At 42.7% G+C, this 12,332-nt stretch overlaps 1 protein-coding gene across 1 annotated transcript; it reads left to right on the top strand.

The window, feature by feature from the left end:
- Nucleotides 1-429: 429 nt before the first annotated feature.
- Nucleotides 430-12,140, top strand: chmp1b (charged multivesicular body protein 1B). The gene is made up of 9 exons (XM_080528425.1): nt 430-493; nt 1,008-1,053; nt 1,690-1,787; nt 1,968-2,114; nt 10,894-10,962; nt 11,166-11,273; nt 11,436-11,479; nt 11,595-11,667; nt 11,785-12,140. The coding sequence occupies exons 1-9, from the start codon at nt 485-487 to the stop codon at nt 11,827-11,829; spliced, it is 639 nt and encodes a 212-aa protein (XP_080384551.1). The 5' UTR covers nt 430-484; the 3' UTR covers nt 11,830-12,140.
- Nucleotides 12,141-12,332: the final 192 nt, after the last annotated feature.

Consider the following 12,332-nt stretch of genomic DNA (forward strand, 5'->3'; position numbering starts at 1 on the left):
CCTATTCACCCACCCACCGATCGATCGATCGATCGATCTATCTATCTAGCCAGAGATTGTCTATAATAACAAAATATATAAATAATAATAATAATAATAACTTTTATTCGTATAGCATTTTTCCTGCAAACGTTGCAGCTATGCAACAGTATATGCATATTATAGCCGTCTATGATAAGTATAAAGAGGTTTTGGATGATCCAAGTTCATGAGTCATGATCTCAACTCATAAACAGATGAGCGTCGATGCACTGGTGCAAAGGACTCAATATGGGGCTGTCACTCATGTACACATACATGACCCTTACACAGACAGAGGACGTGGTGGTTGCAATTCAATGTTGTGCAAGAGAGAAATGCCTGTCGGGTGACAAGTTTCATCCTCCTCCACTAAGGTGAAAATCCAAATAGAATCGCAGGACTCGATGATTGTGGAGTTGATCCGGAGGATATCACTCCAGGAGAGGTGAATGGGCTTGGAATCATGTCGGGGGTGAGTGAGCAGACATACAGGGCAGGGGGGGGGGGGGGTCTGGCTGAGCTACAGCAAAGAGGGTGAATATCATATCAGACAGAGGGTGAGTCATCCTCTCCCTCGCTGCCGTGATCCAGAGACGCAAACCTAATCATCAATCATGCCCGCTCACCGCCCACGTCCCCCCGGCACGGCAACCCCAGGCCCGGCCTCACCTCACTGTATCCCCGCTAACCCTATTATGGCCAGGAGGGACAGAGAGAGGGAGGGAGAGTCTGTCACATGTATGAGTGTCTAAGATGTGGTGTTAGCACAGCCCAGTCCACACACACTCAGACATCACTGTAAACAAAAGATCGCTTCTTTTCCCCGTGAGTGACGTCAAATAGAACGCTCCTCTGACCACGTGACATAACGTCAATCTATCGGGGTAGTGTAGCCGGAAGTGTCAAGTGTAAAGGGAACCAAACCGAGCTGTAGTCGAGAGAAAAAAAGGTAATTTAAGAATAAAGTTTATTATCTACTCATTCAGGGACTAACGAGGACTTGGAGCAACAACAACATGTCGAGCATTGAGAGTATCCTTTCAAAATATGATGAAAAACGCCACTGTGAAGAGAGACATTGGCAGGCCTGTTTACGGTAACGTTAGCTGGCTAGCTGATTCGCTAAATAGCGTCAGTGTTTAAAAAAAAATAAATCGGTGTTTTCTATGTTTCGATTCCAAAAGATAATACTTGGATTGCTTGGACAAAACTACAGGTAGTCTGCTGATGACGACGTGTCTGTTGTCGAACATGGTAACTCCTGTAACAGCAGAAGTGCAATACACTAGTATTCAACCACAGACAACTTGTGTTGCCCCTCCTGTAGAGTCATCATGAATGGGATCGCTGCGGGCATTTCCTGGTTATTCACATTCTTGTTGTTGTTGTTGTTGTCCTGCAGTGGCACCTAGTCTGACTCGTATAAAAGTAAGAAGGAAGTCTCTGCCTGTCTCTGTGTCATACCTGTATCATACCTGTATCCTGCCCTTCCAAGAACAAACCTATAGGTAGGATACAGGTATGGACTTGTATCCTAACTATACCTATAGGTTTGTTCTACTGGGGCAGGATACAGGTATGATACAGGTATGGGGTAGAGATTTTTTTCGATGGAGTGAAGTTGTGTCCTTGAATTCTTTGAAAGTCCTTAATAATCCATCCCAACAGAACATCTATTCAATCTCAAGTTTGCAGCCAAAGAGCTGCAGCGAAGCTCTAAAAAATGTGACAAAGAGGAAAAGACAGAGAAACTTAAAGTCAAGAAAGTGAGTACCCGGTATTACAAAATGATGTATATATTATATAAGCACTATATGGTTTGGGTACTACTTTAGTCAAGCACCCTAACCCCCCCCCCCCCACACACACACACACACACGCACACACAAACATATTTGTCAGGATTATGTTGTAGGAATTCTAACCGACCTTATTCCTTACATCAGGCGATACAAAAAGGAAATATGGAAGTGGCTAGGATCCATGCAGAAAACGCCATCAGGCAGAAGAACCAGTCAGTCAACTACCTGAGAATGAGCGCTCGAGTCGATGCTGTGGGAGCCAGGGTCCAAACAGCAGTCACAATGAACAAGGTGTCGTACATACATCTATACATACATCTATACATACATCTATGCCCTGGAAGAACCCACACAGCAACACTCGCATTCATGATTGTGTCAGTGCACACAATGTACACAGACAGTATTTTAGATGTTGACCATCGAGACAGACACTAATTCCTCTCAAAGTGGTGTCTGTTTTGAAACTTTTGATACTGAATCGAAGAGGCCAATTTGTTTTGGTTTTTTGGATCAATGTAGAGTGTGAGGTGCAATATCTATGAAAGACGGTAGGGTTACTATGACAACAATTGCCATTATGGGATGTTCTGTGTAAAAGGATCTATGAGGATGAAAATGTGAAATTCATCAGAGCATATCAAATTGGATGTCAAATGACAGCCGGAGAGTCTGTATTTTTGGGACGTACATTTCTCAACCATCTTCCATCATATAAATAGGGATGAGTAAAGGCTTTGACATCAAACATTATGGAAAGACATGTAAGAAAACATCTACTGGTGCGCGAACAGAGATGGCAGCCTAATAACTAGGGGTGCAACGGTTCTCGTTTTTTTTACGGACGGTACGGTTTGCGTTCCACGGCTCAATTCACTAGTGAACCGTGACGGTTTTCGGTTTATGCTGCGATTTGGCTGCATTCGTAAATTAGCTCTGAGAGCGCCGCAACAGTTTGAGGAAGCCCCGGATTCCTACAAGTCTGCGGTGTGGGGTCATTTCGCTTTTCCCGTTGAATACGACAATAAGGGGGGGGAAACAGTGGACAGAAATATTACTGTCTGCAAGCTCTGCTTAAAGCGTGTGCCATATGCAAATGGTTGCACCTCTAACATGAACCAGCATATTCGCCGCTACCACTCAACGATAACACTGACTGGGAGCAGGAAAGCCAGTAAGGTAGCGTCAGTGAGCAGACAGCAGTCTCTCTCTGATGCGTTCGGACAGACGTACACTACCACTTCAGAGAAACACAAAAAAATAACCAATGCAGTGGGGATGTTCATTGCAAAGGATTTGCAGCCCTTTTCGGTGGTTGGAGATTTGGGTTTTCGAAATCTGATAAAAAACTCTCGAGCCCCGTTACAGTGTCCCCTCCCGTACATCATTCAGCACCAAAATAATCCCCGGTATTTACCAAACAACGCGCAGAGGCATTGAAGACGATTTGGCAAAAACACAGAGCTTTGCACTGACTACGGAGGGTTGGACCTCCCGGGCAACGGAGAGTTACCTCACTGTCACGGTCCACTACATGTCACCGGATTGGGAGATGAAGAGCGCAGTACTGCAAACTCGTCCACTATACGAAAGCCATACCAGCGCGCACCTGGCAGAGGAACTAACAAATGCAGTGACTGAGTGGAAGTTGGAGAGGCCAAACATAACAATTCCCGTAACAACAGACAACGCAGCAAATATCGTAAATGCGATCCATGAAGCTGGTGGACTGGGGCCACAGATCGGCTGCTTTGCGCACGTCGTAAATCTCGCCGCCAAGAAGGCAGTGGCAATAACCCCGGTGTCCCGCCTCCTGGGTAAGATCAGACATGCAGTCACTTTCTTCCACAAAAGCACCACAGCCCACCATATTCTGACAATTAAACAAGATATGTTAGACTTACCAAAACACAAATTAATCCACGATGTCGCAACTCGTTGGAATACAACACATGACATGTTGGAACGCTATGTGGAAAGTGTTACTTTTGTAGTGTGAATTTGTTTTCCTCCTGTTTGTATACGGGCTACCAGCTGTCAAGGCTAAAGTGCACTTTTACTTTAGAAAGTGTTTATTTATTTTTGGACATTTGAAAGTGTTTTTTGTTTATATACAATTATATATACATTATATACATAACATATACATGTGTATGTTAAAGTTCCATATTATGTATAAGCAAAATAAAGTAAAGTAACAGTTTGTAAATAAATAGTAGCATTTGTTTCTGAACCGAACCGTACCGAAAACCGTGACCCAAAATACCGAACCGTACCGAACCGTGGGCCAACTGAACCGTTGCACCCCTACTAATAACAGAGCTCCGATGTCAGCCTTAAATTACCCCTAATTCAAGATATTTTACGCACTCGAATTGATATATATCAACGTAATGATGGAGGGGGACAAACATAAGAGAAAGGGTACTGGGCTACGAAAGACCTCTGAGAGAGGAATTGAGAAAGACGGAGCAGCTAGCAACAGAGCTAACGTTACCCCGACGAGACAAGAGGGAGGCTCGAGAGATAACGAAACGCTGGACTCGATTCGTAAAGTGGTGAGAGAAGTCGTGAATGCGGGTATGGCAACTTGGCAAGTTGAATTGAAAAAGGACTTTTCCGAATTCCTCACGGATTTCCGAGAGAACATTAAGAAACAAATGGATGAACTCACGACGGGAGTGAACCAGCAAATCCAAGACGTGATGGACCGAGTGAAGGGGGCGGAGGAGCGCGTGGGGCAGATGGAGGACGGTGTGGCTGACATGGAGCGGTGGGACATCGGTGTCAAGGATGCCCTCACCCAGTTACTTGGTAATCAGCGGGCGTTGCAAGATAAAGTGTCTGACTTGGAAGGGAGGTCTAGACGCAACAACATCAGGATCTACGGCATCCCAGAGGACTCGGAGGGTATGTCACCTTTTCCTTTGGAAGTCAAGTTTAGTGTTCAGTACTATTTTTGTGTATTTCATTGTTCATTGTTCATTTTTCAGTACTATTTTTGTGTATTTCATTGTTCATTTTTCAGTCCTATTTTTGTGTATTTTATTTCATTGTTCATTTTTCGAGGTCAGGGATGTGACAGAGCAAGGTTTGACACAACGTAATGCATTATCAACATTATAACATACTTTCATTGAATTTAAATGGCTTAAATAGTCCAATCAAAAGAAGTAAGATGATAGCCGAAATAAAAAGGGAGAGAGTAAATATAGCGTTTTGGCAGGAAACTCACCTTTCTGTCACTGAACACGAAAAACTAAAGAAAATGGGGTTTAGGAACACTTTTTTTTCATCATATAAAAATGGGGAAAAAGGGCCGTCAAATTCAGTTCGGTTTGAACTCATATCGGAACTAAATGATAGGGAGGGCAGGTTTGTTATGATAAAGGGGAAAATAGACGAGAAAGAGGTGACATTGTTTAATGTTTACGCCCCCCCGAGTAGTGATTTATCATTTATTAGAAAGGTATTTGATTTGATCGTATCAGAGACTCGCGGGACCCTTATCTGTGCCGGAGACTTTAATATACTTCTTAACCCCTTGTTAGACACGACTAATAAGGAAAGAAAGCGGTCTTCTACTGAAAAACGGATAAACAAGGTACTTAACGACCTGGGATTAGCTGATGTATGGCGTTCTAAACATGGGTCCACCCCAGGATACACTTATTACTCTGCACGACACACAGCTTATTCAAGACTAGACTATGTCTTTATGTATAATAGGGATCTGCACAGGTTGACTGACTGTAGAATAGGTCAGAGGGACCTTTCAGATCACTCTGGGGTCTATCTAACTTTACATTTAGATGGTAGACAGAGGAAGACACTGTGGCGGCTAAATACGGGTATGTTAAATGATCCCACCTTTAGAACCTCCATGGAGACAGATCTAGGGACATACTTACAGGACAACGATAATGGGAATGTGAACCCTGGTATATTGTGGGATGCAGCCAAAGCAGTCCTCAGGGGGAAGATAATAGCCAGGATGGCTATGTTGAAAAAGTTAAAAACTAAAAGATTATCAGACCTGCAGGATAAATTGAGAGACCTGGAACAAACGCATGTGGTTAACAAAGAGCGCTCTACAATACACCAGATTAGGGCTGTCAAGCAGGAGATCGATAAAATACTTAGTGAGGAAGTAGAGAAAAACATACGGTTTATGAAACAAAGATATTATGAGGCAGGGCCCAAAGCAGCAAAATTGCTGGCTTGGCGGCTTAAAAAACAACAGGCAGAAAACACTATTCATAAGATCAGACACCCTGTTACGAATAAGGTTACCAGTAGTCTGGAAGTTATACAAAAAGCATTACTTATTATAAATCTATTCCCAGTCGGATCAGGCTGATAGACAAACAATAGTTGAATTTCTGAATAATTTAGACCTCCCGTCTATTGGAAAAGAAATTAATTCTAAACCAATTTGTCACCAATAACAAAAGAGGAAATAGATAAAGCTATCTCAAGTCTGAACACTAATAAGTCACCTGGCACAGATGGGTTCCCCCCAGAGTGGTACAAGTCTATGAGAGAACACCTACTCCCCTTGTTAGAGACATGCTTTAACCATGTTCTAAAGGGAGGCTCCCCGCCCCCTTCTTGGAGGGAGGCCTTCATATCAGTTATACCTAAGGAAGGGAAGGATAAGATTGTAAAGGATATAGGCCCATCAGTGTTTTAAACGGAGATTACAAACTTTATGCTACCATTTTAACGAAGAGGATGGAAACAGCAATGCCTCTGTTAATAGATGAAGATCAAACAGGATTAATAAAGAACAGGCAAGCCCAGGATAATATAAGGAGAGCTCTGCATGTGATTGAGAAGATTAATAAGGAAAAAGTTAGTGCCGTTATTCTTAGTTTGGACGCTGAAAAAGCTTTTGATTCAGTACGGTGGGACGGTGGGTACTCTTCTCCTACTGCAAGGATAAAGGTCAATGGTAGTCTTTCTAACTCTATAACTTTGCAACGGGGCTGTAGGCAGGGCTGTCCGGCCAGTCCCAGTCTCTTTAGCTTATTCATTGAACCTCTGGCTCAGGCAATACGACAGGAGACGGGACTGAAGGGTATACCTATAGGGGATATGGAGTACAAGATTTCGGTCTATACGCGGATGATGTGCTAGTCACAATCAAGGATCCAGGTTCGGGGCTGCCCCTGTTGATGAATATGTTGGACACGTATGGGGTGTATTCGGGGTATAGGCTCAACGTGCATAAAACTCAGGTCATGACATTCAATTATACCCCCTCACTGGAACTCTCTGCAAAGTATAATCTTTGTTGGGACTTGTCACATATCAGATACTTGGGTGTAAACTTACCCAAAGATCTGTCACAGCTTTTTGATATTAACTATAATTCTATTAGTAAAAAGATATATAGTGATCTTCGTGGGTGGGCCCTGCTCCCTCTTGACTTTGGCGGCAGAATCAGGACAGTCAAAATGAATATTCTCCCTAGGTTACTGTATCTTTTCATATCACTTCCAGTAGAAGTCCCTCTGAAACAATTTAGAGAATGGAACAAACATATTTCACGATTCATTTGGGATAAAAAGATAAAAAGAGATTTTCCACTCTTCTGCTGCCGCGGGGGAGTGGGGGCATGGCCCTCCCATCTTTAAGGGATTATTATTTGTCAGCACAATTGAGACCCCTTGTATATTGGTGTAATCTTTCATACGAAGCCAGGTGGAAGACTATAGAGTTGTCACTAATAGATGCACCCGTGCAGGCGTTGCTTGGCTGTGCCGGCAGGGAAAAAGAACTATTGCAGACAACGAGCCAATGGGTGAACTTATCACTTAAGGTCTGGGTAGAAGTGGTTAAACGTTTCCAACTCCAAAAAGAGATCAAACTGCTTATATGGCCGGCATATGATCCTGATTTTATGCCGGCATCACAAGATGGTAGATATAGGCGATGGGCCTGTTTAGGTATCACCTCCTTATGCAAGATAGTTAAGCAACGGGAGCTTGCATGTTTTGATGATTTATGTCAAACATATGGGTTGGATATAGGACAGACTTTTTCAGGTATTTACAGCTCTGTGATTACTTTTGTAAAGAGATAAAAGGTTCTAATCCACGAGATCCACCCATGGTTGTTCATATTTTTATTGAGGCTTATAATTCAGGAAACACTAAAGGCCTCATAAGTAGGTTGTATCAGGGCATTATGTCATTGAATAAGGTCACGACAGACTATGTGAGACAGCAATGGGAAAAGGACCTGGACTTGGAAATAACAGAGGACAGTGGTTGAATGCATGGGATGTACAGTCATCCTCCACCAACTCCCTAACCTGTAGAGACTTTTGTTGGAAAAACTTAATTAGCTTTTTTATCACTCCTAAACAGAAGTCTAAACAAACTGGTACTGAGCTTGGTTGCTGGAGGGAATGTGGAGAGACCATGGTTGATCACGGACATGTTTTCTGGTCTTGTCCTCCTATCCAGACTTTTTGGACGGAAGTTGCAAAGATAATTTCAAGAACCCTGGGGTTTAGCATTAGTATGTCTTTTACATCTTTTTATCTTGGAATCCCTGATGGACTAAGTAAAAATGATACCTACCTCCTAAAAATGTTACTGGTGGCAGGTAAAAAGGCCATCACAAAATGTTGGCTTCAGAAAAGCAGTCCTACTGTCGGTCTCTTTGTTAAAACAGTTGAGCATTTGCATTTAATGGAACAATGACCTTCTCTTTAAGGCTTCAGAAAGAGTTGGGGGAAAAACGATGGGAAAAATGGTGCTATTATTTAGCCAATGAAGATGGTGATTCTTTGTACTGATTAATAATAATACATTTATTTATTTATTTATTTTATAAGGCGCCTTTCATAGCACTCAAGGTCGCTTGATTGTATGTTTATATGCTGTATTTGCTGACCCCATGACCTTGTGTATGTATGTATGTTTTCTTTTTCTTTCTGCTGTTGATGTTTGTTGTCCATAACATGTGGGGGGGAAAAAAGTATTAAAAAAAAGAAAGAAAACATCTACCAGAATTTTCTTTTAGAAAAACATGAAACCTCATTAATATTCAAGTATAGGTCCCTGGTCAACTACTTAGATTAGATTCAACCGGGGAGCTTAGGTGGTCTAGTGGGTTAAGCGTCAACCATGTAACCGCAGGATTCCATGGACATATCCTGCATGTCATCCCTTCTCTCTCTCTCACCCATCCCTCCTGTCAAAAATGTCTACTGTATCAATAGAAAGAAAAATATGAGTATATATGGGACTGCCCCACTCAGAAAAAATAACTTAGCCCAAAATAACTTAGCCCATTCTGTTACCAAAACCCCACATACTGTAAATATAACTTAAAACAACATATATATATATAAATATATATACAGTATATAACTATTTTTCTTCTGCCTCATGATGAGCGAGGATAATGAAAGTTAACAAAAGAAGAAGTATATTATGTAGACCTACCAAATACTTATAGGGCCGGTTTCACAGACAAGGCTTAAGCTTAGTCCTGGACTAAATCACACTTTCAATGTAAAATCTCCATTGAAGATGCGTTTTAGTCCAGGATTAGGCTTAAGCCCTGTCTGTGAAACTGGCCCATAGTGTTTTTACTGATGTCGATTTTGTGTATGAATTAATAACTGTTTAAAACTGGTCAATCTGTTACCAAATCGGTAGCAGTATGACCAAATCACATTGCAAACGGAATTACTATTGGCTACATTCACTTATTGTACAACTTGTACAGAACCTTTGGGGTTCTTAGGCTGTTCCTGTGGGAGAACCTTTTTTGGGTTCCATCTTGAACCCTCTATGAAATGGGTTCTACATGGAATTTAAAAGGGTTCTTCCACGACAAACCGTGGAGGACCATCCAGCCTTACAAAACACCGCATGAACATCCTCACCAAGCATCAACATCCTCACCAAGCACCACCTCAACATCCTCACCAAGCATCAACATCCTCACCAAGCACCACATCAACATCCTCACCAAGCATCAACATCCTCACCAAGCATCAACATCCTCACCAAGCACCACATCAACATCCTCACCAAGCATCAACATCCTCACCAAGCACCACATCAACATCCTCACCAAGCATCAACATCCTCACCAAGCATCAACATCCTCACCAAGCATCAACATCCTCACCAAGCATCAACATCCTCACCAAGCATCAACATCCTCACCAAGCACCACATCAACATCCTCACCAAGCATCAACATCCTCACCAAGCACCACATCAACATCCTCACCAAGCATCAACATCCTCACCAAGCATCAACATCCTCACCAAGCACCACATCAACATCCTCACCAAGCACCACATCAACATCCTCACCAAGCACCACATCAACATCCTCACCAAGCACCACATCAACATCCTCACCAAGCACCACCTCAACATCCTCAACATCCTCAACAGCCTCATCTCAGGCTCCAGTAAATGGGACTTGGGGGTTGTTGAGTCCAGTCGGAACAAAGCCAGCAAATCACAAATATGGAGCGCAAGTGACTTCCAGTGAGAATGATGAGATGTTGTCCACTTCTATAAAGGACATATGGGATGGGATTATTCATCATGAAGGAGAGCACTGACATGGTGTGTGGTGTCCTTAAAACAGATTCTTAGGAGCCTTCCTTCCCACACTGGTTGCAGACAATAAAAAAACATTTTCATTTTGCAGAGGCAAACTGCCAGCAGATTGGGTGTCTCTGTGAGTTTCTACACATAACAAATCATCCAAATTATTTTTTTGCTCCCAAAAGTGTCAGTGCCATTTTCTTTTGGAATAATAAAGAAAATGACACAGAAACACAAGAGTTCTGCAGAAAACGTGGTTACATTTTACAGTCTTTCTGCACAATTCATAACAATGTATTGTTTTTTTTCATTTTCAGTTGGAATTGTTAGAAGTAGTTGTTGTGAATAGAGTTGTATGGTTTGTTAAACTTTGCTATAAAGGGGTTTTGTTTGGCATTTGTTTAAAAGTGAAATATGTAGCTAGTCCCAGGGCTCTTGTTGTGGGTAGCATTCTATCTGAGTAATGGTGGTTCATTCTACAGGTCACAAAATCCATGGCTGGTGTGGTGAAAGGCATGGACGCTGTACTGAAGAGTATGAACCTGGAGAAGGTAATGTGTGTGTGTGTTTGTGTTTGTGTGTGTGTGTGTGTGTGTGTGTGTGTGTGTGTGTGTGTGTGTGCGTGTGGTGTGTATGCCTGTGTGTGCGTGTGCGTGCGTGTGGGTGCGTGCGTGTGTGTGTGCGTGCGTGTGCGTGTGTGTTACAAGGTGCCTCCCAACCTGAGAGGCCTAACTGTGTGTCGTGGTGTCTCCAGATCTCCGGCCTCATGGACAAGTTTGAGCATCAGTTTGAGACGCTGGACGTGCAGACGGCTCAGATGGAGGACACCATGAGCAGCACCACCACCCTGACCACCCCACAGGTAAACACCGGGGCTCACACCAAGTCACTAGCCACCGTCAATAAATGGAAGTACCATAGACTTATATATATATCAATATTATATTACGTGCATTGTCATCGATGTGTAGCGTCTTCACAAAGAAATAAACGAAACGTCAAGTGTGTGAAACGTGTGTTTCAGAATCAAGTGGACTCACTGATGCATGAGCTGGCGGACGAAGCAGGGTAAGAGTGGTGGTCTCCTCTGAACTACTGATAGTATCTAGTCAGGATGAAAAGACGGATATGTGACGCCCTGTACTCTTGTGCGTGTCTGTCTTTCCTGTTGTGTTTGTGTCAGGTTGGACCTGAACATGGAGCTGCCTCAAGGCCAGACAGGATCAGTGGGGACCAGCGTAGCGTCCACAGAGCAGGTGCGTACAACCCCCCATCCCTGTCACTGTCATCAACACGGCTTTGGTTTTAGAGATGTCTTGACACCTGCTCTCTCTCTCTCTCTCTCTTTCTTTCTTTCTTTCTTTCTTCCTTAGGACGAACTGTCTCAAAGGCTGGCCAAACTCCGAGACCAGATGTAAGCAGCAGAGCTGTGTGTAGTGACTCCACTGCGCTTCGGTCACACGGGCAACTGGCCTGAGATGGAGAACAACAGAAAGACTCTCTTCATGATGCCATGTCTTTTGTCTTTCTTTGAACCTTATTGGTTTTTTTCTTCTTTTTCTTGGGTCAATATCATGTTATATATGTTCTTATTTACTGTGGGTATCGAGGTTCAAGACTTTTATACACTAAGACAAAGACTTGTTGATTGTAGAAATATAGATCATGCTTTTTTCCATTCTTAAAAAAAAAGAAAAAGATGATTGCATCTCTTGATTGATCTTTCTCTGTGTATCTGATACGTTGTGGTGTTCGTCATACCTTCTTGTGGCCTAAGATAACCGGCGATGTTCTTCTCCTGCTTTTCTGGTTTCCTCACACAATATTTCATTCATGTGAATAATGTTGTTTATTACAACATGTTTATCACTCTGTATATATGCCTTATCCTGTATCAGATCTGTAAGAAGAGATTGGTTGA

The sequence above is a fragment of the Nansenia antarctica genome (genome assembly GCF_963989245.1).
Source record: "Nansenia antarctica genome assembly, chromosome: 4".
In the NCBI taxonomy this organism is placed as follows: Eukaryota; Metazoa; Chordata; class Actinopteri; order Argentiniformes; family Microstomatidae; genus Nansenia; species Nansenia antarctica.